At 36.5% G+C, this 25,852-nt stretch overlaps 4 protein-coding genes across 14 annotated transcripts in view; 2 read left to right on the top strand and 2 right to left on the bottom strand.

The window, feature by feature from the left end:
* The window catches only part of itsn1 (intersectin 1 (SH3 domain protein)), a 43,690-nt gene extending 40,681 nt beyond the window's left edge, over positions 1-3,009 (bottom strand). For all 7 annotated transcript variants that reach the window (XM_028467818.1, XM_028467824.1, XM_028467823.1 and 4 more), the window contains exon 1: positions 2,840-3,009. The gene's annotated coding sequence lies outside the window, so the exon portion shown is untranslated. The remainder of the gene's footprint in view (positions 1-2,839) is intronic.
* An 820-nt stretch (positions 3,010-3,829) lies between these two features.
* cryzl1 (crystallin, zeta (quinone reductase)-like 1) lies at positions 3,830-10,752 on the top strand. Of its 3 annotated transcripts, XM_028469581.1 has the most exons (14): positions 3,830-3,862; positions 3,947-4,031; positions 4,694-4,771; positions 4,998-5,070; positions 5,147-5,191; positions 5,284-5,352; positions 6,192-6,325; positions 6,413-6,524; positions 6,648-6,668; positions 7,840-7,935; positions 8,235-8,356; positions 9,007-9,112; positions 10,352-10,397; positions 10,547-10,752. In XM_028469581.1, exons 2-14 carry the CDS (start codon positions 3,966-3,968, stop codon positions 10,641-10,643), a joined length of 1,065 nt encoding a protein of 354 aa, XP_028325382.1. In that variant the 5' UTR covers positions 3,830-3,862; positions 3,947-3,965; the 3' UTR covers positions 10,644-10,752. The 3 variants fall into 3 exon arrangements, with proteins under 3 accessions (XP_028325382.1, XP_028325381.1, XP_028325383.1); XM_028469580.1 differs by having other exon boundaries at positions 3,839-4,031; XM_028469582.1 differs by lacking the exon at positions 6,648-6,668 and having other exon boundaries at positions 3,839-4,031.
* Positions 10,753-11,455: 703 nt separating this feature from the next.
* On the bottom strand, positions 11,456-17,586 carry setd4 (SET domain containing 4). 3 transcript variants are annotated; one of them, XM_028468184.1, is made up of 13 exons: positions 17,520-17,586; positions 16,164-16,344; positions 15,990-16,085; positions 15,821-15,858; positions 14,828-14,916; positions 14,397-14,633; positions 13,405-13,464; positions 13,202-13,331; positions 12,955-13,129; positions 12,803-12,881; positions 12,643-12,723; positions 12,010-12,133; positions 11,456-11,924 (listed from the first exon to the last, which is right to left on the bottom strand). In XM_028468184.1, exons 2-13 carry the CDS (start codon positions 16,237-16,239, stop codon positions 11,766-11,768), a joined length of 1,344 nt encoding a protein of 447 aa, XP_028323985.1. In that variant the 5' UTR covers positions 16,240-16,344; positions 17,520-17,586; the 3' UTR covers positions 11,456-11,765. The 3 variants fall into 3 exon arrangements, with proteins under 3 accessions (XP_028323985.1, XP_028323984.1, XP_028323987.1); XM_028468183.1 differs by having other exon boundaries at positions 16,164-16,372; positions 17,520-17,581; XM_028468186.1 differs by lacking the exon at positions 12,643-12,723 and having other exon boundaries at positions 16,164-16,372; positions 17,520-17,581.
* Positions 17,584-25,265, top strand: LOC114476571 (carbonyl reductase [NADPH] 1-like). The gene is made up of 7 exons (XM_028468187.1): positions 17,584-17,725; positions 18,968-19,082; positions 22,375-22,544; positions 23,493-23,600; positions 23,672-23,880; positions 24,887-24,940; positions 25,034-25,265. The coding sequence occupies exons 1-7, from the start codon at positions 17,599-17,601 to the stop codon at positions 25,205-25,207; spliced, it is 957 nt and encodes a 318-aa protein (XP_028323988.1). The 5' UTR covers positions 17,584-17,598; the 3' UTR covers positions 25,208-25,265.
* Positions 25,266-25,852: the final 587 nt, after the last annotated feature.

The following is a 25,852-nucleotide window of genomic DNA, read 5'->3' as shown; positions in this document are numbered from 1 at the left end:
ACTGAGCTGCTGGAAGAGAGTCAAATTAAAACACAAAGAGAATTAAAGTTCTTGGCGAATAACTTAAAGCTTATCTGCTTTATTTATCATCCAAGCATGTTCTTGGAGACTGAAAGTCAGTGTTTTAATGCCACTATTACTCATAATAACAGTGAGAAAACCTGAGATGTAAGTGATGTGATTTATCACTTAAATCTAAGGTGGTGGAAAGTCTTTATTGCCGCATCGTGTATATGCTTCTCCCAGGACGACCTTGCCCTGACCCATGAAAAGGCATTCTGGGCAATCCGAGAGAACGTAGAGATGTGATGTGAACAACAGTACACAGGATATTTAAAGAGCATGCAGCGCTGACAGTGGCACTGACGCTGCAGAAGTCGGTGAGAGGAGCAATCAAGGATATTAATTAGATAATATAAAAACAAATATAAAAACGCGAAAAAGAAACAAGACAAAAAACCAACAAAAAAAAAAAAAAAAAAAACAAAATTTAAAGCAATTTTCGTGAAAGTAATGACCATTATTATTAATCTTCTGTACCTGTCATATGAGGACTGCAGGGAGACGAAGTCTATATCTGGTACAGGTTCACAGTAAACCAACTATATGATTTCTGAATGTGACTAAACTATACACAAAGAGAGTTCAGGTAAGGTAATAATAACTGCAGCATTCTTTCACCCCCACACTCACACACACTACGCACCATCAGCTCACAACACACACCACCATGTTATCACAGTGCTGTCACATCACACAAAACTGTTACATTATAAAGAATAGAGTTAAACTGACAATCAAACTAAGTGAAATCATTCAAGGATTTTACTGTTGTGAAATTTGTGCCCCCAGCAGCATTCTGTAAATAATAAATAAATAACTAATAAAAGGAAAAGTAGACACACGTATAATACATAATCAGGTAGACGACACACACAGCGACAGGATGGTGACGTTATGAGGATCATGTGTAGCAACATCAGAGCTTTCGGCTTATTGTCCATCAGTTTAACGGCTTTGATAAAGAAGCTGCGCTGGCTGAAGCCTTGTTGATTTCCCCAATGACTTCATACACTTTACAGCTCAGACAGGAGGGACTGGGAATGCTTGTGTTAACACTAACTCTGTTCTTGAGAGGAAAACCCCAATGAGCTTATTGTATTGTATGAAATCACAAATTACATAAGCTCACCTTGAACTCTGCACACTGCTGAACAAGCAGGTCACCTACTAAGTGATCACTGTACGACTAATAAAGGAAACACTGATCAAAGTTTGGGACAAGGCTCGATTTTCAATAGACACTGTTTTTAAGAGCCTGAAAATGCCAAAACCACACACAGCAGGGAGCCTGGATGTTTCTCTGTGGTGACATATTAGGGCCAGATTAAAATCAAATAAAAAATTTGGCACTACAAGATTAAAGACGTAATATTTTGAGAATGAAGTTGTAATTTCTTGAGAATAAAGTAGTAATTTTATGAGAATTCAGTTTTAATTCATTGAGAATGAAGTTGTATCTTCACAAAATCGTAATTTTATTAGACTAGTCATAAAATGTCAAGATTAAAATCTGAACGCTATACCATTACAAGTTTTTAAAGATATGGCTTATTCTCATAAAATTACGACTCTATTCTCAAAATATTACGACATTAATCTAATAAAATTATGACTTTGTTCTCAAAATATTACGACTTTAATCTTGAAATATTACGACTTGAATCTAATAAAATTACGACTTTATTCTCGAAATATTACGACTTTAATCTAATAAAATTACGACAATTCTCATAAAATTATGACTTTGTTCTCGAAATATTGACTTTAATCATGTAGTGCTCAAATTTATTTTTATTTTAATGCAGCCCTTTTAGGCTGTCGTACAATACAAATGTGGTGTAATTGTATTCTGGGAAAAAGTTTCTTTCATTGCAGCCACTAAAATTGCTCCAAACTCCAAGAAATTAAAAAAAGAAATAAAAGAACAAAAATTGCTCCAAACTAAATAAGAAGGATTTAGCTCTAAACCTAACCAGTTGATAAAGTGACTGTAATATAACCTTAACATCATAGTAATAAAGAAATATTATTTTTACGCCAAAAACTACCTAAAAACATTCAGATTGTTAATCTCATCATATGAAACCTTTCTATAAAAATAGTCAATATATTGTTTAATTTTAGCTCAAATAATAAAACTAGTTTACTCACATTTGTCATAAAAAAAAGTTTGATAAAAAATCCTCTGAGGTTTTTTAAACAAGTATCATTTATCTAATCGGTTGAAATTAAATCCAACAATGGATTCGTATTGCATGCATATTTACACTTGTATTTAATCTTATTCGTATTAATACGTATTTCATATTTAATCCTTCTGATTTTTGAGTTTCTTGTCACTTTGCTGTAATTCCTACTTGGAGCTACTGTAATAAAAGTAATCCTTCCCTTGATTTATTATAAAAGTGTATGTGATAAGCCTAATTTTTGCAGAGGAAGGTTCTAACAACATACAGCCATAGAAGGACTGGATCTAACATCCATCCATCCATCCATGGACTCCGGGTTAACACTGGTCAATGTTACCGTTAGGTCACAGCCAGTGCACAAACACTGATTTCCCATTAGCACAGCGGCTAACTGGGGCTGCCTGGATAGCGCATTTCACAGGTTTTATTGCTCATCCTATGCTAATCAGGCCAATAGTAGAGTAGCCTAAATGTGCCTTTATAAGCTGACACTACTACGGTAAACCGGGTCCCATCGCTCAGCCGATGGGTACCAGTCAAGCTAGCATGGAAGCTAACGACATTCTTCCACATCCCTCCGCTCTTACCTCATAATTTAGTCTCCATAGCTTAGCACTGCGCAGGGTAGCTCGTTGAGTGTTTACGTAACCATATAACGATTTTATCCGGTCCTGAAACGCGCTAGTTTATTACAAAATCCCAGTCCGGTGGTTCAACCGTGCTTCTAAAATCCCGACCGATTGAGGGACAGCTGGAAAATGGGGTAACGCTGCGGACCTATCGCGAGAAGACAGTGTGGATTTAATCATGACGCGAAAATCACGCGAGACTTCGGCTGCAGTACAGTGGACGGGATTAAAGCTCCTGTTTTTACACACCCAAACATCCACAACTGAGATCTGATCAACAATCTCCCCTTTTTCCAAACTATTTGACACTTTAAGAGTCATAAACCCTGTTGTCTTGTATTACCCACTTGCAATATTATGTCAGAGTTTGGAGAAATGCTTAAAACTAACAGAAATCCATCATAAATCATAAAACCCCCTCAAAAAAATAAAATAAGATAATGTTGTATAAAGCAATTATTTTTTATGCATATATATATATATATATATATATAGAGAGAGAGAGAGAGAGATAGATAGATAGATAGATAGATAGATAGATAGATAGATAGATAGATAGATAGATAGATAGATAGATATAGTTTTCATTCACGTGTGCTTTTTTGTTTTAGATTTTTTTTTTTTAGATGAGTCATAGTTAGTTAGTCACTTAACTTCATTTCTTCTTGTAATATTACAAGTTTATTTTTGTTTGAATGTATTCTCAAAGTCCAAAAAACCAAACCCGCCATCGTAACAAATACATTATATACATTGTTATTATTATTATTATTATTATTATTATTATTATTATTATTATTATTATTATTATTATTATTATTATTAATATTATTATTATTTTACTTTCGAGAATGGATGTTCTTGAAAAGATGAATACTCTCCACTAGGCGGCAGTATTATGACAAGTAAAATAAAAACACTTGCACGGTAAGGAAAGAAGAAGAAGAAAAAGAAACAACCAACGAAGAAGAAGAAGAACATGTCAGCTGATACACATTTTCATCCTCTGCTGAAAATCAACGGACTGTGTTTGTGTTTCAACCCTCAGTGTTTTTATTCTCACAGTGAAACCAAAGCCTGAACCATGAAGGGTTTGTACTGCAAATCTGCTGTTAGCGACGCTGAGCCCAAGTTTGTTATTCAGGAGACGGTGAGTCCATTCATGGCTAAAATGCATGACAAAAACTATATACGGATAAAAATATTCAGAAAAAATATCCTCTTTCATTCAAACCTATATCTATAATATTAGATGTTATGCACAATCTGAACATTAAAACAGGAAACAAAGAATTTCTGTTGTCGTTTTGTGTATTTTTGGAATCATAGCGTGAAATTTTGTTGGTTTTTTTGTGTGCATTTCTGTTCTCATTTTGAGTTTTTGTTGTTCTGTATATTATTCTGTAGTTTTGTAGTGATCTTGTGTGTTTTAGGAGTATTTGTTTTTGGATCATTTTAGTTTACTTTTGTGTTGTATTTTCAATGACATCATGTATTTTTCTCTAATATTGTATGTTTTTATATAGCAATTTTGTGTATTTCTGTTCTGATTTTGTTGTTCTGTCTATTATTGTGTATTTATGTGTGTTTTAGGAGTATTTTAGTTTTGTTTTGTGTATTTTTGTCATCGTTTTATGTATTCTTCTGTAATGTATTTTTTTTTTTTAATCGAGCAACTTTGTGTATTTTTTGGAGTCATTTTGTGCGTTTACTTTGGTGGCTGTACAAAATAAGTTCAAGGGCTGTTCATGACTCTTAATAAAAGTCAGTGCTGTATAACGTGATAGTTCCACTGTTTGTTTGTCTGTACAGACTCTCCCAGATGCTCTGATCAACCATCAGGTCAGAGTTCAGGTGAAGGCGTGTGGACTCAGTCCATTGGACCTGAAGGTGCAGCACTTATGCCATTTATGACACTATATATACTGGATCATTCAGAGAATCTGCTTCATACCCTAAAGATGTTTTATAACATTACGTTATATTAACATAGCCAGTCAAGCTACTTTACACATACTCAAGCATCCACACATACTACTTTTCAAAGTAGTTATTTGGAATTACATCCTGATATTTTTGACAGTTTGTGTTTTTTTTTTTGTGCCGTCCATTCCAGCTGCTCAGTGACGTTGGGGACCAAAGGGATTTAATTCCTGTTGGTAGAGAAGTGGCCGGGGTCATCCTTCAAGGTCCAACGCGAGTAAATAAATAAATTATACTTGTGATGAGCAGAAAATAATGGCTTGCTCTCATTTTCTCTCACAGTTGGTCCAAAAGTCACCTCCTTTCACCCCGAGGATGAAGTTGTAGGTCAGACCCATTTTATCTTAAGGAGAATATTCCAGGTTGGATTCATTTCCACCAGTTTTTCATCACATGTTACTGTCATTGTTTGTCTGCAGGGATTCTTCCACTGGACGCGCCGTGTTCTGGACTGTGCGACATCATTGATATAGATGAACATTATTTAGGTAACGCACACACACGCAAAGATAAAATAAACCAAAAGGTTTTCCTAACCTAATAGTGCAGTGGTTCCCAACCTTTTTCATTATTATAGCACACATTTCTGGCGACCCCAAAGATGTTTTTTAATCTGAAATTAGTTATTTGATCATGTTTGTTTATACTGTGTGTACAAATACATAGTAGCCAGTATCAGTGAACAAAGTAACAATAGGCATCAGGTCAGATTTTTTTTATACTGCATTTTATTTTAACTACAATTATAGTTGAGAAAGTGAAAGTATAGAATAGTTGTTTGAGATTGTGTGTGGTGTTTTCATATGAAAAACTATATATATATTTAAGATTTCTGCCTCTTCCTGCTCTTCTATTAATTGTGCAAAATAGATATATAAAAATTTATATACAGTATGTATATTTTTTTTTTATTTAGATAAAATCGATAAAACAAAATATATTTTTTTTAAATAAATGAAAAAAAAAATTATTTTTCAAAACTAAATTACATTTATTTTTTTATGTCAAAATGTAAAAACAATTTTTTTTTACAATAAAATAAATAAATAATTGCTATACATTTTGGTTGACCCAGTTTTATTTCCAGGTGACCCCACATGAGGTCACGACCCCAAGGTTGAAAAACCCTAGTTTAAAAAATCAAACACAAAATTCAAAGGACATAAAGTGTGTCAAGGTTTGTTTCAAACAGCTGTGCAGTTCTTAAAAAAACAACATACATATCATCTAATATATCAATGTAAGTCAGATTCAAGCAAATTGATATGAAAAAGACAATCCTGTGTAATATTGAGTAACTCATAAAAATTGATTTTGTGTTGTCCAGTCCAGAAACCGGAAAAGCTGAGCTCGGTGTGTGTAGCAGCAGCACTACGTGACGGTCTGTGCGCGTACACGGCCCTGCACACACACGCCCGGATGGCAGCCGGACAGACGGTCCTGGTCATGGATGGAGCGAGTGTATGTGAAACCATGACTCAGCGGTTTAATCGGTGCTATTTCTGCACCATTGCAGCAGTAACGCTCCTCTCCTCTTCTTCTTTAAAGCCTTTCGGCCTCATGTGCGTCCAGCTGGCTGGTTACCATGGCGCCAAGGTGCTGACCACGTCACACTCACCTGACACACACGCCTTCCTGGAGCAGCTCCGGCCCAGCGTCGGTGAGTAAACACAGATATGATACTTCTGTCCTGGAAACGTATACATAGATATATTTTCAGTGTCTATACATCTTTTCCTGCACTTTTTCATCTATTTTCTCTTCTAATCTTCACATTCTTCAGGAGTTCAGGAGCCATTAGTAGGTGAGATGAACTCTTCCACTCTCTGCTGTACATTCTATATTCAGGACTGCAAAGGGACACGGAATTTTCACGGGAACTTAAGCTCAGGAATTTAAAAATATAAACTTTTCATTTAAAATAATTTTTTGGATTAAACCGGAAATTGGGAGTCATTTTAAAAAACTGATGCTGATATTTTAGATGATGCTAAAATATGTTTTCCCAACTTAACTATATTTAACAACAGTCAATGGCCAACTTCAATGGAAAAGTTTCCAACTCTAAACATTCCTGGAATTTTGCAATCCAAGTTGAAATGTTGTTTTAAATTAATTATTTTGATAGTTGTTTAAAAATTTCATTTTCATTTTAATAAATAATTCCAATGAAAAGTTTATATTTTTGAACATCACCAAATTCTGAATTTTTGTAAAATCTCTGTTAATTCCCATGGAGAAGTTTACAACTTTGAAAATTCCTGGAATTTTGCAACCCAAATTGAATTATGTTTTAAAATTGTGTTTTGCTTTTTTTGCGTTGATTATTTTGATAGTTATTTATGAATGTCGCTTTAAAATTTAATTTCAATTCCAATAAATAATTCCCATGAAAAGTTTATATTTTTGAACATTACCAAAATTCTCGAGCTTAAGCTCCCATGGAAATTTACAGAACACTTTCCCTAACAGTGCATGGATCCTGTCTTCCTTATTCTAGTTGTGGGTTGTTCTTCCTTAAACTCCTCCGTCAGAGGGAATATAAACACAGAAACTGTTTCCTGTGAACATGTGAGAAATGTATCATTTATTACACTTGTTTAATTTATTTTATTTTATTTAAACCCCTTGCTTGTAAATTATTCCTCCAAAGATGCCTTGCTTTCAGACCTGCTGCCACCATGTGGATAAAGTGATGAACTACATCCACCAGTGCAGCTTTATCTCATATCTATGATCTGGTTTCACACGTGCAGTGATGGATTCATTACGGTGTGTGAATTGGTAATAGGAGTGGGCGTGTGCATGCTTCTGTGTGTGTGTGATAACCCTTTGAGGGACCGGGGTCCTGTCCATGGTGTAACCCCTCCTCCTGCTGCTGTAAATCAGCTGTAATAGACGCCGACCTTTGACCCTGACCTAAAGACAGATGTAGAGCCCCTAAATGTAACACAGGTGTGTTATTGTTTGTGAAGCCAGAGTCATTCCTGTGTACACTGGGTCAGACATGCTGCCACTGGTCCTGGAAGAGACGGGAGGACTGGGAGTGGATATAGTGGTGGACTCTGGAGGTGAGAACACAGTTAATAATCATCAGCTCGTTTTTTTTAAGAGGAATTAAATATGTGTGTGTGTGTGTGTGTTTGTGGGTGGGTGTGTGTTGTGTGTGGGTGTGTGTGTGTGGGGGTGTGTGTGGGTGTGTGTGTGTGTGTGTGTGTGTGTGTGTGCGTGTGTGTGTGCGTGTGCGTGTGCGTGTGCGTGTGCGTGTGCGTGTGCGTGTGCGTGTGCGTGTGTGTGTGCGTGTGCGTGTGCGTGTGTGCGTGTGCGTGTGCGTGTGCGTGTGCGTGTGCGTGTGCGTGTGCGTGTGTAGTCCGCCTGCAGGAGGAGAACGACAGGGAGACGGATGAAGATAAGCTACTACCACATAAACATGACATCATCAGCGCGCTGGGGGTGGGGGGGCACTGGGTCACATCCCACCAAGACCTGCAGGTGAAACTTTAACCCAAAATCAAAATACAGACTTCAAACTAGTGATTTCCAACCTTGGGGTCGTGACCCCATGTGGGGTTGCCCGCAATTCAAATGGGGTCTGAGAAAGCTGATTAAAATAATATATTTTTCTTTTTCCAAATTAAAACACCACACGTTATTGAAATACAACTGAATTCTATACTTTCACTTTTTCAAATATAAATCTAATTCAATTCAACGTTATTTTTATAGCGCAAATTACAACAATAGTCATCTCGAAGTGCTATCAAAATATAAAATTTTTTAAAAGTAAATTCAGGGGTGCACAGAAATTTGTGATTCAAAATAGGGCCACGAGCCAAAAAAGGTTTGGAATTGACACACCATCAAGTATCTCAGGGTCGCGTGGAAGTATTTCAATATTAAATGTAATTTAAAACACTGAAAGTCTCAGTAAAGCATTTATTTAGCTGCCATATTCACCTATTATATTTGACCATTTATCATTTACTGTCCAAAAATATTTGATATTTAATTTTAAACATCTTGAAAGTCTGCTTCAGTCTGACCTCCAATGAATGATGAAAATATTCTCATTGCATTCTGTTAAATATAACCAGAAATCTGTCAATCCACTGTTATTTCAGTGATGTTGTGTCTTGTTGCAGCTGGATCCTCCTGATTGTAGATTACTGCATTTAAAATCAGCTTCCATCTCATTCCTCAACCCTGAGGTGTGGACTGCATCGTCAGCTCAACAAGGAAGATACCTGCGTATCCTTTAGCAACGGGATTAAAAAACAGCTCAGTTTACCTCGTGGTAACTGAGTCACAAATCATCCAATCAAAGCACGGAGGCTTTATTTGCAATATGCCTAAAGATTTGAAAAAGACAAAAAAAGAACAACTCGTGCTCACATCTAAAGAACTGTTTTAGAGGATTTTAGTAACAGAATGTCAAGATTTTATACACTATGGGGGCAGATTCACTAAAATCTGAAATGAAGGGTGGTAAACCAGGTGCGTCCCTAAATCCGTTGGTGGTGCTGTTTCTTCACCTGCTGTGGAGAATTCACTAACATTGTGCCACTGGACTGTTGTTTTATATAAATAATTTTCTTATACTAGAAATGTTAACTGGAGCATTTTTTTTCCATCTCTACTGTGTTTATTCACTGCAGCTGATCTCCGTGTGTGTGTTTGCACCTTCTTATCAGTCGTACTGTTTTCCGGTGCTAAAACAATCACCGCAAACAGTTCCTGGTTAGATGAATTGCATTGCGTCCACTGCATTCATTTATTTGCATTTGCCCCTCCCATTTTTTTGCTCCCTTTATGAGATCCGCCTAATTTACATATTCATTAGAGGGGAACACGCTAAATGGATTGTGGGCGCATATGACGCGCAGTCCTGATTCCCTGGGGTTTGTACCCCTTATTAGCACGTGTGTGAGTGACGTTTGCACACGTTTTAATACCCTTAAACCTTTAGCGAATCCGCCCAAGTTTTGCAGGGTCACTTGGACTTTTCTGGACATGTTAAATCCCGGTTCTCGTTATACAATTAGAGTAAAGTAAATAAAAAGCATGTAAATCTTGAAATATGGTTTATTGTTTACTTTAAATAGAATAAAGCACCTTCAAATTGGAAATAAGTGGCGCAAACACTTTTTTTTTTTTTAAATGTACATACAAAAATAGAGAAATTCACAGCAAAATATAATTTTCATAAGTTAAAAAGTACTCAGTCTGCTGCGCCGCTCTTATTGTTTATTGTTAGCGCTCATCAATTAGTTGTTGATTGTGTCACATGACGCAAAGACTGAAAGACTTGCTTTAATATCAAACAGTTGATATTATGTGTGATATTATGATAGGAAAGACTGACCCAAAACGTCTCAGATTACTAGTTACAATTCTATGGGAAGAAATACTAAGATTCAGACTGATTTTATGAAATTTGTTTTTAAATTAGTTAAAAACTATCTCTGTTTCCTTAAATGACTTTTGCAGATATTTTAAAGGATATAGTGGAGAAGATGTCAGCTGGAGTGCTTCGGTAACTCACACCATGAAATGCAGTTCTGCAATTTATTCATAAAATTCATCAAATGTATTTGTCGTGGTTATCCTTTCACCCGAGTCATCAAAAACACACACCCAAACTGCTGATTCAGAGAAAATAAATTGCTTGTTTTTCTTCCTCAGGCCGCAGCCACAGGAAGCGCTCCCTCTCTACGAAGCCACTGTCGCCATGGAGACCGTGCAGCGTCGCATGAAGCAAAAGGCTGTGATTCAGCTTTGAGTGACAGTCAGAACAGAACACAGCAGCTTTTCTTTTTCTCATTCACATGTGTGATGTCATTGAACTGTCAAATGTTGTATCTTAGTGAAGTAAACACAGTTTTACAGTGTGATGGTTTTAAATTCCAGATTTTCCTTTACCATAGATTTGATCTGTATTTTTTACGATTGCAATTCATTTGTTAATACTACAGCAACTTGTCATCTGCAATGTCTTCTCTGTGGGAACGTTGCATGTTCTCCCACAGTCCAAACTAAGGCTGTGTTTGTAATGTCACACTCCGTACTATGCACTACAAACTCAATGAGTATATACTATACTATATACTAAGTATGGTTAGGAGCATTAGGATAATGTCTGTTCCCGATGATGATACTTCCAAGTCTCCCAAGATGCATTTGGAACCTACAACGACAAAAACCTGAAGCACACAGACTAAAAATCTGATTCTCCACCTTTGAAAGTTCTGAAAAAATTTTAAGTGAGAAAGTGACCACGTAGAATATCAACATGTGATCATTTGATCCCTAAAACTCATGAAAACACATTTCAAGACAACATTTCAGAGATCCTCTATTGTACTACTGACAAAACTTACGGTTAACTTCAAAACAAGAGCCTTATTAACGAGTTAAAAAAACTAATGGAAAATAAGAGATTCTTTTATTTTGAAAAGGAGAGGTTTGATTTTTAGTTTGAAACCTGTCCCAGGACGATTTTACATTCTGCTCGCAATGCATCATGGGGCGGTTTAGTATGACTAGTGTGCCCACCGTGCATACTTAAAAAATGTCCAAATACAGTGTACATCCAGGTATTTCTTGAGCATTCAATCTTTTCATACTATTTAATGTGAATGCACTGCATACTCATTTTCAAGTCAGACTTAGTATGAGTAGTACGTTAGTATGACATTTCGAACACAGCCACAGTGTGTCCCATTAGTTAAACTCTACAATAAAAACTAAAATACTTCTTCTGGAGACTTAAAATGTATCTTAAATAATGATAAAAAACCAAATATATTCCCATGGTGAGCGGAGCAGCAACATGTTTGTATTTGCCTCACAGAGGTCCATCAGTCTTTCATGTCTTTGACTTCAAAGGAGTTGTTGTCAAATGTCACCTCAAAGCTTCGCCGTCATCGCTCTCTTCTTTGACTCGTCCCAGTGCCTCCGTGCAGCTTCCCAGAATGCACCTCTCCTCCTGCCTCAGTGCCTTGACCACGTTCAGCTGCTGCTCCCTGATTGGCTGATCGCATTGACGCAGGAGGTGTGAGATCTGAGAAAAAGCGCACGAAGAGGCTGTTTCAGTGTGTTTGTGTCACAGGAAGAAGCAACACGTTTTATTTTACACGCACACACACCTTATCCAACGCTGTGTGTGCGTCGTGTGTGAGTCGCTGACAGAGAGCTGAGGCTGTTTGAAGGCTCCACTCTTCCTGTTCTTCAGACACGGCTTGGCCGAGCAATACAGCCTTCCACTGCTGACTAAAAAAATACACATATACCAGTTTAAAGCAAGCAGACAGACACTTTAACAAGAGTTAAAATAAGGATGATGAAAAGCAGGACTCCATATCCCACAATTCAATGCACAAAAATGTCAAAGGGAGAGTTTAGGGTAAAGATGCAAACTCAAGTGGCAATTTCCATCTTTTTCCTTTTATTTTGGAGTAAATAAAGTTTGATTCATTGATCTGTGAGGTCTACACTATGATTTTAGGATTATTCCAACATGATATATTAGGGTGGTCCATCAAAGCATGGGGGAAAAAAAAACAAGTTTTAGATAACCTCAATTACACCCCTGCATTAGCTTTTTGGCATCTAGAAGATGATTTAGGAAGAAATTTGAAAGAAAAAGGAGATGATTTAAACTAAGTTGCAAAAACTGCTCGAAGTTTACTGGAATTTGACTCATGACATAAATAAATTATATTAGGGCTGGGCGATTTAGCCTAACAAAAAAAAATCTGCACGTTTGTGTGCGTCCTTACTAAAGCATCTGTGGCAGGGACAATAATCTGAGAGCCGTCATCAGCCTCCAACTGGGACCTTCTCTGGACAGGGTGAGATTACTGAGGGGGAATAAATCAGCAGTCAATCAATCAATGGATTCAATAGCATGTGAGGGGACGGAACAAAAAAAAGACTTACTGCAGAAAGTTGTTCTCTTTGAGAAATTTAAGTTTTTGATCCAAACTTGTGTCTCGGTGTAAAGCATCACAGAGTAAAGCTGGGGTATGAGTGAAAAAAAAGGGTTTAATTAATACACCTCCAAAGATTTTAACTTTTTATTAATAGTTTACCTGTTTCCACGTAGACCACACTGTGTGGATTATCCGGTGCTACGAATCCGTACTCCAGCAACAGCCGCTGGTTGTCATGTGACCCATAGTTGATGAAGACCTGCTGGTAGCGCCGCGTCCCACAAACACTCCTGATTTCATAACAGCGTGACTCTTTGTTGAATCCTGCTTTAACCTGAGGAAAACAGCCAGTCACCTTTCCTTCCTCTGCTTCAGAACATAAAGATGATTTTATCCATTTATTTACCTGCACGTCAGGACGGTGGTTGAGCAGGTCCAGAAAGGGAGCTAGAGCGTAATTATCAGGTCCCGATAGGAAGTCATTGGGCGGCTGGGACATGAAGACTGATCGAGTGTTAACGCTACACCAAGCCCACCTGCCAAGCAAATATCTTTCCATTATATCATCATAACGTGCACTGGAAATATTTAACTTTCCTCTGTGTGTACCTCAGAGCCTCATAGGTCAATACGTCCTCTGCTGGTTCACTCAGGAGTGGCTGCAGAGACCTGATGCAGTAAATCAAACACAGACAGAAGATCATCAAAAAAAAAGCAAAGAAGATTTTGTTGCGAGGAGCAACGCAGACACAATTTTTTCAATGAGATGAGGTCAGAAGACAAAGTTTAAACGTGAAAACTTAAAGGCTACGAACATCCCAAAGGAGTTTTTCTACTTCACTTTGTAAAATCAACATATAATAGTCTCAATACGGACTTTAAGCAAAGTAAAACTCCCATTTACTGTACTTAATAACAGGGGTGTGCATTGCCATGAATTTGATGATACGATACACAATTTGCGTGTCACAATACGATATATCCTGATACTAAACAATACAATATACATAGCAATATCAATAATGACGAATTTCATTTTTTCAAGTACAAAAAGTTATAAAATACAATTAATTTTTTTAAAACTTCAAGAACAAGTAAATGGTAACTAACTGTAATTCAAGTACCATTATTAAAGTGGTACGTTTGCGCAGTTAAATGTTTTCTTTGTTAAAAAACGTGATTTAAAAAAAAAAGGTTTGGAATTTTTGTGGATTGATACAATTATCGCGCTGTGAAATATTGCGATATTTATATTGCCAAATAGATTTTTTTTATTACACCCCAACTTAATAATAATTTTTAAATTGTTAAATTGTTTTACAAGATCAAAAAATCCTGTTAATTGTTGAAAAGTATCTAAAAATTACTTTACAGTGTGCGTGAGAGCGGAAAAATTAAATAAATTTGTGTTTCTTCCAGCTCCATATCATCCACATAGACATATTCGTTAGTTTTATGTCAATTTGGTATAAATTCAATGTATTTTTATTTCTTTTTGCATGCTCAAAATAAATATTTCAATCTATCAATAAATCAATCAATCAAAAGAATATTTTGCACTGAAGCTAAACAGTGAACCTTCTGCTCAGTGTTAAACTCACTGAAAAAAGTCCTGGTTGGACGAGTGCATTTCCCACACTGCCTCCCTCTGCTCTAAGGCCCTCCTCTTCATGCAGGGCGGCAGAACCTCCATCACGTCGTCTGTGAAATAGGCGGGGCATGTGTAGGTGTGGGGCAGCAGGTGGATGTAGGGGAACCAATCAGAGGCGTCCCCTCTGTGACGCTCACACACCAGGAACACACAGAGCACCAGGAGAGGAGGGAGTCTCTGTTTCCACCTGTAGACATGGAACACATGCTCACCTGTGCACACTAGGCTACACCAGCAGCAGCAACCCTGTAAAAACACGATCAAAGTCGTACTATGACTACATGTTGTTGTGATACAGCCTTCAAAGCAATTGTCACAGTTTTGTATAATTCAATAACTTCCCTTTTACGTAGTTTTTACATTTGTATGATCGTTTGTTACCTCCTGATGTAAAGTCCTAAGTAACTTTCCAGAACAGTGGAAGTCGTGAGCAGACACGACTCTGGCAGAGAAATGATCAGCTGATCAGGCTGTTGGAATAAAGCACAGAGTACATGTTATTAGTCTTACACCATTTGTTTCACTTTAACTCATTGGTCACTTTATTAGACACACTACTTTAGTGAATGTTAAAGCTGCTCGGGAGGATTTTTTAACAAATAACAACATAGTGCAGACCTCAGAGATCAATAAATAGAAGATAATTTACTTGGAAATATATAGTTTGCAATTTGCTGCATGATAGTTTGTTTTGTTCCCCACTTTAAACATTCAGTTTATTGTTTTTTATTTTATTTTATTGGTGAGACACTGACACATACAAACACACAACACAAAGGTTGATTTAACTTGGATACATTGTAACTGGCTTCAGGTGTGATTTCTATATTGCCAGTTTCTTGTTACTTGCGACAGGTGAGTTTAAACGAGCATGGCACGCTCAAAATAAAATGGTTCATTCACTCTTAAAAGGATGCCAACAATTTTGTCATTTATTATTTTTTTTATTTTGCGTAAAATTTTGTAAATTTGGGCTTTTTTCTTTTGCTTTTTTGTGTTTTTTCAATGCACATAAAGGAAATAAAACACGTGGATACCAAAAACATTTGCAAATGCAACAATTTCTGGGAGAAATGGCGTATTTTCTAGAAAAATTCCCAGGGTGCCAATACTTTTATCCATGACTGTAAAATTCAAAGTAAAGGCTAACAAATAAACACTTATTCTCCACAAATATTATTTCATATATGCAGAGAAAAATGAAAATAATGGACAAAATATTAATTGAAAATAAAAATAAAAATAAATACAAAATTAAAACATGTTTACACGCATATATATATATATATATATATATATATATATATATATATATATATATATACAGCTGCTAAATTCTACGAGTCAGATGTACCAAATATAGTGGCTCTTCACCTTAATGGTTCTGAGAGCCTGCAATCCTCTGCCTGTATCTGTGAAGGAGAGTTTGGACACAAATGTCACATCATAATAATTCATGTCAATATGGAGCAAAAGAACAAAGAAAGAAAAACAAATGGTGCTTTAGCCACTTCTTCACAAAGTAAAGGAGAGAAGTTTGTACCTGTAAACACGGCCGGTTGCAGCCACGATGAGGCGAACTCTCGCCTTTGAAGAAACTTCATCAGCCTCACGTACGCTGCTTGGTGACACAGTGACACTGCGGAAAAAGGGAACGAACACGGTTGATGAGATTGTGCACAAACGCATTTAAAGCAGCTGTGATTTGGTTCTATACCTGATTGGACATTCCTTCTGTGCTTCCGTCTTCTCTTCCTCGCAGCTCGTCCACTTTTACAGCGACGACCACTCATGACCACACCACCACAGGACCCAAGACACCTCTTCAGGGAATGATCCAGGAAATAATGACTCACCAATCAGATTGATGGATTTGATAGTCTTTTTCCATCTTCATACTGGAAAACCCAGTCATTATAAAACCATCTGTCGAAAACACAAAGCAGAAACAAACTCATTTCAGGATGATTTTTTTCTCTGATCAAAAAAAATAATTACATTTGTTATGAAATGATAATTCTTCTGGCATTTAGGCAAATAACTATTTAAGATATTGCATGCTTTAGCTTTGTTTCATTACTTTGTAAAAGTACAAACAGTGAGTGCACTGTTACATGTGAATATGACCAGTGATATTGTATCGATCGACCACGAAACATGCCATGCAGTGTATTTTGTGTCTAATTTATATATAGATACATTAGTGCTATGAGCACACTATAATTTACAAACCAGGCTGTACATGTATGGTTTGTTCTTTGGCTATTCCATTGCAAAACCAAATCGAATATATACATAAATACATTTAAAACCAAAATAGAAGATAAAACATACAGGTTTTGTTAAAGAAAATGGCGTCATGTGGTTTTGTATTTTGTTCCATACCCAAACTAAGAAGAGTTGGGCATTACTGTTGGTGTATTTTAATTATTAAAATTAAATGAGGCCAATATACAATTAAAGTGCTCAATAAAATAATGCTGCAACATAGCACAACAAAGAACAAAAAAAAAAAAAAAAAAAAAATGTAAACAATAAGAAAAAATGGGTTAATCTTTGAAATGATGATCAAAATCCTCTATTTTATCTTTTGGTATCACACTAAACTTAATACCTAAATATTGTATGTTTATGTAAATAATGAGTTCGGAATATGTCCCAAAAATATAAGAACAAACAATAACTATAAAATAAATGTTCTTGCCTTGCAATATTAGAAAGACAAATGGTCAAAATCTTCCAACACTTCGAAACAGCAACATTTTTTTTCATACATAAATGAGTCCATTGACTTTTTAAAATGTATTTCACAATCTAACATTTGGCTGTGGTTAGAGTTTTTTTTTTTTTGTTTTTTACATATCAAATGTGATAATCTACTTTTTAAAATAGGTTTACAACACTGTTTACGTTCTGCAGGAATGAACAACACAACCTCTTTCCGCTTTAAACTCTACAGGCAGACGATATAAAACAGCAATTATCACTATCATACACGCAATTTACAGGGACATATATTCATAAAACAAATTGGACTTTGATCGTTTGATAAAAACCCAAACAAATTAATTACCTGAGTTTTCCTGCGTTGATAGAGAGCTTACACGACTTGTGTATATTTTTTTTCCTGGAAAGTGATCTGCGGCTGCGCAATGCGCCTGCGTACTGCGTCTGTGCGCGTTCTTTTATTTGTTCGTACTTCCGGTCATCTCCTCTTCCTCCTCCTTTTCCAAACATTCAAGCATTTCCGAGCTGTTCATCTGCGCAGCGTTGTGTTAGGTAGGAATTATTACCTTTTTCTAATACATTTTCACCGTGTCAGTTTGTAGTTACTCCCTGAAACCTGCTGGTGTTATGTAACTTTCCTTGCAACTTCTTGCACAATGTGCTTCTTATTTTCCTTTTTGCGTGACACGTTCATTGAACGAGCACCTGGCGCTTCCTGACCTGTGTGCTCGTGTCATCCTGACCTGTGCAAACATGTTCATGGAATGAATGTAGCAATAAACGTCCAATGTACACGGTTAGATGATACTGACCTTTTTATTTTTTACATTATTGGACAATTATTTAATTAATAGTTAAAATACTGTCTATTTGGTTATTTTTTGTTGTACAGCAGGTGAGCTGGTGCACTAAACAAAGTGTTAAGCAATGGTTGGTTAGCTATATATGGTAATGTTTACATCTCTGTGAATTATTAAACCTCACGGTGGAGACCAGTGTTTTGATTGTGATTCAGTTTTAGTCATTGTCTTTTTTTTTGTTTTTTTTTTTTATAAAATTGCATCTTCGTTTTTGACAAAATGTAATCATCAGGACTATTCCAGTTTTATTTCAGTCTTTAGTTAAATTTAGGACTTTAGTCGACTCAATCTTTTTCAGATATAATTTACTAAAATATAAAGCAGAACAGTTATTGCATTTATATTTTTTTAAAGGTTTGATTACCATTGATCAACCTTATATGGGATGGTATTAATGTTTGTAAATAAAAACAGACAAATCTGGTCATAGATATCTGTAATAGCGGCTTTATTATAGATATCTATGGTAAGCAAACACAATCAGCTTACTTCCTATTGGATCACTTACCTGCTTGCCCCGCCTCCCACACAACAAATGTAGTTTTGATTGGATAGCATTCAAAAAATAAACTGAGTTCTGATTGGATTTCCATCTCAATGTGAACATTATAATTTAGTTTTTAGTAGTTAACAAAAATATCTATATAGTTTTCCTTTACGTGTGTTTTTTTTGTTTTTTTTGGGGGGGGGGGGAAATTACTTAGTTGTAACTTAGAAACATTTTAGTCAACACAATTGCCACTGGTGTAGACTGGAATAGTGAAATTTTATTCACAGCTACATGTTCGACTACATTTCTCATCGTACTCGTGCTTTCATAAGCATGACTCAACAAACCTTGCCTGTCATCTTGAGAGCTCTTGATGGGCGTGTGCACTGTGCAGTAATTCCTTAGACTCTTTTACCTATTGCACTCTGATCTTTGTTTCAACAGACATGGCCACTAAAGTTGCCGTGGTAACCGGTGGAAATAAGGGCATCGGCCTGGCCATCGTCCGAGCACTCTGCAAGCAGTACAAAGGAGATGTTTACCTCACAGCTAGAGACGTGTAGGTGTTTGAACCTAGTAACAACATCAAAACTTATCGTATCATAGCAACACACCCATGCAGTGGTAAAGCAACGTCTGGTTTTATGTATGGAGAAATTACAGTTGCGCTATTTTAGTTTTTTCTTCTCTGTGCATCGTCATGCATAACTGGTGACTTGCTCAAACTTCAAAGGCAATGCTTGAATTTGTTTTCATCACAAAAGTGTTGGGTTTTATCTGAGATGCATATTTCTATAAACGTTTGGTAAGTTTCGCCTAAATACTTTTTTTTTTTAACTTTGACTCATTCGTACAATCTATGCAGGTGAAGGTCACTAGGTGAAATGGGTGCCAGTTTACCCAGTACACCAATCACTGAACCATAACGGAACAATTTTTATGACTCACGCATTGCTCATTTAAAATTATAATAATAAATAGAGATGAAAAGTCGTCATGAGACAATGACTTTTTGCAATAAAACTGATGTGGCTGACTTATACATTTACCACTTTAATATGGCATTTTAATCTCAAAATTAGAAATTTTTATCTCATAAATCTGACTTTTTAGCTCATAATTATGATTTTTTAATGTTACGAATATTGCTTTTTATTTGATTAAAAAAAAAAAAAAAAATCTTGTTTTTTCAGTGTTGAAATTGGCCTTCCATATGTAAGTGATCAAGTTGCCAATTCAGTTTTATTATTCATATTTTGCCAGTATAGCATAAAGTTTGAGCGCCTCTGGTGTAACACCGACACAATCGCACCTTAAGAAAAACATGTAAATTCCAAGCCAGGAGCAGTGTGTGTCTGGGGATTGAAGGAACTTAAAAACCTGTTCAAATATGATGAACACATTTACTTAAATGGGTTGAAAATCACACAAACACCTAAAACCTGAGGTAACACTGCAGTAAGGGCAAATGTGAAAATTCTCTCTTCTAAATAAACACGTGAACACTGAGTCAGCTTGCCATGTATGGTCCTTCTTTTAAACCTACACTCCAGAATTATAAACACAACAAATCGTGGTCATCAATGAGTAAAGCAGCATTTTGCTCCACAAAGATGACAGTCAAATACTCCATGAGTCATGAGAAGGTAGTGTAAACAGATAGTGTGGTGGATAAGCAGTTGCTACAATGTTCATCAGGAAACATTTGGGTTCAATCCCTGATGTCTCACTCAGCAACAAATCTTTAAACACAGTTTTCAAGCTTCATGCTCTAAATTAAAAGTAAAATATGCTACGAGAAGAGTTAACAGTAAGAGGAGATTTAGTTTAGGGTGTCAAACTGTGACTCTGGCACAGCAGAGCAGGGGCTCAATCAAATCTCATTCCTGCATGAGAAACTTAATGTATAAACTCTTTGAATCAGTAAATGTTTTTCGACTCAAATACCCTAAAAGTATAACATGCCACTAGAATTGCTAGCAGAAAGAGGATCTTTAGTGTAATGCGTCAAGCTGTGACTCTGGCACAGCAGAGCAGCGCTTCAAATCCCCTTCCTCCATCAGAAACAGCATGTGTCAAAACATTAAATCAGTAACATTATACTAATAACTAATAATACAAATGAAGAACAATGGAGTTGAAAGAACAACAGATGAGGAAAGAGTTTTCACCCCATTTAAGTGTGCATATCTTATTTACACTAGTGTTAAGGGTTTTGTGATGGCCTTATCTTAGAAAAAAAAAAAAATTCCACAGTTTTAAAAAGGTTTATGCTTATCTCCAGTTAATTCAGAATGCTGTAGCCAGAGCAATAACAGGTACAAATGGGTAAGAGCATATTTCTCCAGTATTGGCTTCCTGTAAAATCTAGAATAGAGTTTAAAATCCTCCTGTTAGCATACAAAACTCTACATGATCAAGCTCCTGTATATCTTAAAGACCTGTTAGTGCCAATAAGTTCCTAAAAAAGGAGAACATGAGGCATAGCGTTCAATTACCAGGTTTGTTGCCTTTGGAACCAACTTCCAGTTTTAGTAAGGGAAACTGCTACCCTCTCCACCTTTAAGGCTAAACTTAAAACCTACTTATTTGCTAAAGCGTATACCGTATAATAGCATTACCCTAAACACTAGAGTGGAGAAGGTCTCATCTGTAATGGCCATTTCTACTGAGCATGGAGACGCCGTTCCTCAGCCCCAATCAGAGATAGACATTTTATTACTACTAAATGCCAATAAGGAAACTTCCAATCTACGGGAAGAGATTCACTAAAGCGTATACTGTATAATAGCGTTAACCTAACCAAAAGGACATGGGCTCGTCTGTAACGGTCGCATTTACAGACCATGAGTGTAGCTTACTAATCTACGGGAAGATATTTCTCGCCTTTCTAACAAGCGTTACCCAAACCACCAGGAACAAAGAATTACTTCAATTCCCCCCAGTTTAAGAATGTGCATTATATTTGCACTAGTTATTAGGGTATTGTAGTAGCATTACTTCAGCAATAAAATTCTAAAATTTTTTAATTTTTATGCCTTACCTCTGATTGTGGGTGTTTGTTTCTTTTTTTTCCTAATTTTTCATGCCTTACTGAATTTTCATCTCAGTTTAAGTATGTGCATTATATTTGCACTAGTTTTAGGGTCTTGTGATAGCCTTAAAATTCATAAGTTTTTTTTTATGCCTTAATATAACCTTACTTCTGATTTGGAGGAGTCAAACCCCTGGTCACTTGTGGACAGTGACCAAATATGATGTTTCCATGACACCATTAGTATTTGACTTACTAAGAACAGTTCTTGTGGCATATTTTACATTGACTTTTAGGGCATTTGAGTTGAAAAACTACTGATGTGTTTACATATGCTGTTTCTAATGGAGAAATGGGATTTGAACCCTTGCTCTGCTGTGCCAGAGTCACAGATTGCCTCACTACACTAAAGGTTCTATTACAGTACTGCTGATGTTTCTCGTAGCATATTTGACTTTTACTTTTAGGGTACTGGAGTTGAAAAATGTTACCAATACAAAGTATTCACACTGTATCTAATAGTGGAAAGAGAGTTGAGTTTCTGCTCTGCTGTGCCAGAGTTACAGCTTGACACACTACACTAAAGGTCCTCTAATTGCTCTCACTTCTCATAAAGTATTTTACTTTCAATTTATTAAAATGTATTCATAACCCTTGAGTTTTTTTTTCAATTTATTTTTAATCGCAATTTATATTAAATCTTTGTTTGAATGAATCCTTACACCCATATTAAATATGGTCGCTGGTGACGATGTGTTTGTTATATTGTGACTAATGTTATTATTCAGGAAGTGTTCTCTCTTTCTTCCCTGTCCAGGGGGCGTGGTCAGGAGGCGGTGGCGAGCCTGAGTTCAGAGGGACTGAAGCCCAAGTTCTATCAGCTGGACATCAACGACCTGAGCAGTATTACCGCGGCTGCTGCTTTCTTTAAGGACACTTACGGCGGCGTGGATGTCCTCGTCAATAACGCCGGCATCGCCTTCAAAGGTTGGAAATTAAGTTATTACATTACTTTACATTCAGGACCACACAAACGATGATTAGCATTTCTTTTAATTTGTCTAACAAAAGAAGGCCACTGGAGGGCATTGTAAGCATACTTTAAAAAACAATGGCTGCTCAATTACACTTGATCTTTTGAAAAACAAAATATTTAGGTTCTACCAGGGGTGGACTGGTACAAAAATTTGGCCTTGGCATTTTCTGTCCAGACCAGAACACTATACATTATCAGCGACACCACATAGAAGCTGTTATTAAGTCAATAATGCTCATCATGTGGCTTTTTATGTCTTAATTTTAATTATTAATAATAATAATAATGCATTGGCTTTATATAGTGCTTTATTTTGGTCACTCAGAGCGCTTTACATGGCATTATTCTTTCACTCCACACTTAGTGGTGGTAAGCTACTATTTTAGCCGCAGCTGCCCTGGGGCAGACAGAAACGAGGCTGCCATAGTGTGCCATCAGCCCCTCCGACCACCCCCAGCAATCACTCACACACTACATTTATACTAGGCAATGTGGGTGAAGTGTCTTGCCTAAGGACACATTGACATAGACTGACCCCCAGTCAGCTACTAACCAGACCCAGACCTGTTTAGCTTCCGAGATCTAACGAGATCAGGCAATGACAGGCTGGTATGGCCACAAAATAATTATTATCCCCCCAAAACCTTAAAAGGGGGAAACGTTTTAACCCCTTTCTACCTATTTCTTTTAGCCTTTTTGCAACTTCCTTTTCGCCACTTTTCAAAAAGTTCTGACTTTTTTCAGAGTTCAGCTTCTTTTGCCAGTAAATATCTATTTTTTTTGTTATTTTTGACACTTAACTCTTTTGTCTCTTTTGACTCTTAACTGGTCTAACTCCAGTTAGGAGGTCTGAACTTTGTAGTGATGTAAAGGTTTGAAACCCCATGTTGTGTTTTTAGTGGCAGACACGGCACCATTTAGCGTGCAAGCAGATGTGACCCTCAAGACCAACTTTTTTGCCACCAGAGACATGTTGACTCACTTCCTGCCGATCATCAAAGCTGGAGGTAGGAATTCAAAGCAGGATATGCATCTGTAGAGACGGAGTGACTGAGTGTCGTCTTCTCGCTGCTTTCAGGACGTGTGGTGAACGTCTCCAGCTTCGTCAGCGTTCGCACGTTGAATAATTGCAGCCCAGCCCTGCAGCAGCGATTTCGCAGCGAGGACATCACTGAGGACGAGCTGGTGGGACTCATGCAGCAGTTTGTGGATAAAACCCAGAAGAACGAGCACAAGGAGGCCGGATGGCCCGAGACGGCCTACGGAGTGTCCAAAACTGGACTGACGGTACCTCGTTCTTTAAAAGAGATTCCTTCCTCTTTTTATTTCAGTTGAGCATAAATGCTTTAATGGACTCCATATACATGACATATGTAAGAAAGATCAGCTTAACTTTATTTAAACTGTAAAAAAAAATTGAAACAGGAAAGTCTTTTTCAAACAAAACCTGCTGGTTCTAATTAAAACGTGTCCATGTTGACATCTGTTTTTATTGGTCAACCACAAAACATGCCATGTAGTGTATTTTGTGTCCAACTTGTGCATTTTTATATATAGATACATCGGTGCTATAAGCACACTGTACTTTTTAAATTAGGCTGTCCTTGTATAGTTTGTTCTTTGGTTATTCCGTTTCAAAACCAAATTGAATACATAAATAAATAAAAGGTGTAGTTATTTGTTTTACTGATTTAAAACCAAAATGGAAGACAAAATATAAGCATTCTGTTAGAGAAAATGGCAAAACGTGGTTTTGGTTGTTTATTGTATTTTATTTTATTATGACATTACTGTTGTTGTATTTTCATTATTTTGACTGCTAACAAAATAACAATGATAATAATATATATAAAAGATAATTGTTCTTATTTTATAATAAAACAAAATCAGACCAATATACAATTTTACAAAAATGAATGCTGCTACAAAGCACAACACTGAATACACTGGAACAAAAACCAACAACAAATCTAAAGTATTAAATTGAAAATACATTTAAATTTAAATGATAGGCTTAGTCAGAGAAATACTCCATAGCTTCATAAACAAAAAAGGCAAATTTTTCCAAGCAACAACATGTAAAACATACAGGACAGGGGTTCTCCAGGACCAGAGATGGAGAATTGTGTGTAAAGACGGAATGACACAATATAATAAATTGCTCTTTGGTCTTCTGGAAAAGTTTAGTTCCTACCATCCACATGGATCTAGAAGAAGGGTAATTGATAAATATGATAACTATACCATATTTATGTATTACAGATGTTAAGTGTGTGTCTGTGTGTGTCCACAGACTCTGTCCATGATTCTGGCTCGCCGTCTGTCCAAAGAGCGTCCCAATGACAAGGTAACCAAAGCATCACTAACGCAGTCATATTTATGACACTAATCTCAGGGTTCGGGTTGTCACTAAAGCCGTGGCCGTGCACGTTTTCTACAGATCCTGCTGAACGCCTGCTGTCCAGGGTGGGTGCGCACCGACATGGCCGGTCCTAAAGCCCCCAAGTCCCCCGAGGAGGGCGCGGAGACGCCGGTGTACCTGGCCCTGCTGCCCGCAGACGCCACCGAGCCGCACGGAAAGTTTGTCTCTGACAAACAAGTGCAGCAGTGGTGAAACACAAGCAGAGATCCTCCTGTGTGCCTCTAATAAAGCCAGTTTGATTATTTTTTTACCAATTAAAAGAGAAGCATATCCATGGAAGCCCAGTCCCACCAGTAAAGGGATGGGTTCAATTGCAGAGGACAAATTTCAATATATGTGTAACAATATATACATGACGAATAAAGGCTTAAAGCCCAATTTAATTTAAAAATACAAGAACAAAAAAACAAGGAAAAGTAAAATATTATTAATGAAAAAATCTTAAATCAAAATTATAAGATGCTAAGTCATAATTATTAGATACTGAGAGCTGCCTGTGGGCATTACACGCAGATTACACATGTCAAGTATCTCATAAATATAAGATACTAAATCATAATTATGATTTTAATATTGTGACTTAGTATCTCATAAATTTTTTTTAAAAAATCTATTATTATTTTACTTTACTTTTCCTAGTTTTTTGGTTTTTTTTTTTTACTGGCAGGAATGGGCTTTAATATGTATCTAACCTGAGCTGGTAGAAATGTAAAAAGCAAAATAAAAGCCAAAAATAACATGTTTTTTGTTTATGAAAAAGTGCGCTTGAAAAATTGGAGAATTTTAATAAATAAAGCATCTTATTGAAATGAGTTGGTCTTATTGATTTTCACCAAG

The sequence above is a fragment of the Gouania willdenowi genome, chromosome 15 (genome assembly GCF_900634775.1).
Source record: "Gouania willdenowi chromosome 15, fGouWil2.1, whole genome shotgun sequence".
Taxonomy (NCBI): Eukaryota; Metazoa; Chordata; class Actinopteri; order Blenniiformes; family Gobiesocidae; genus Gouania; species Gouania willdenowi.
This window is presented reverse-complemented; position numbering and strand designations above follow the sequence as displayed.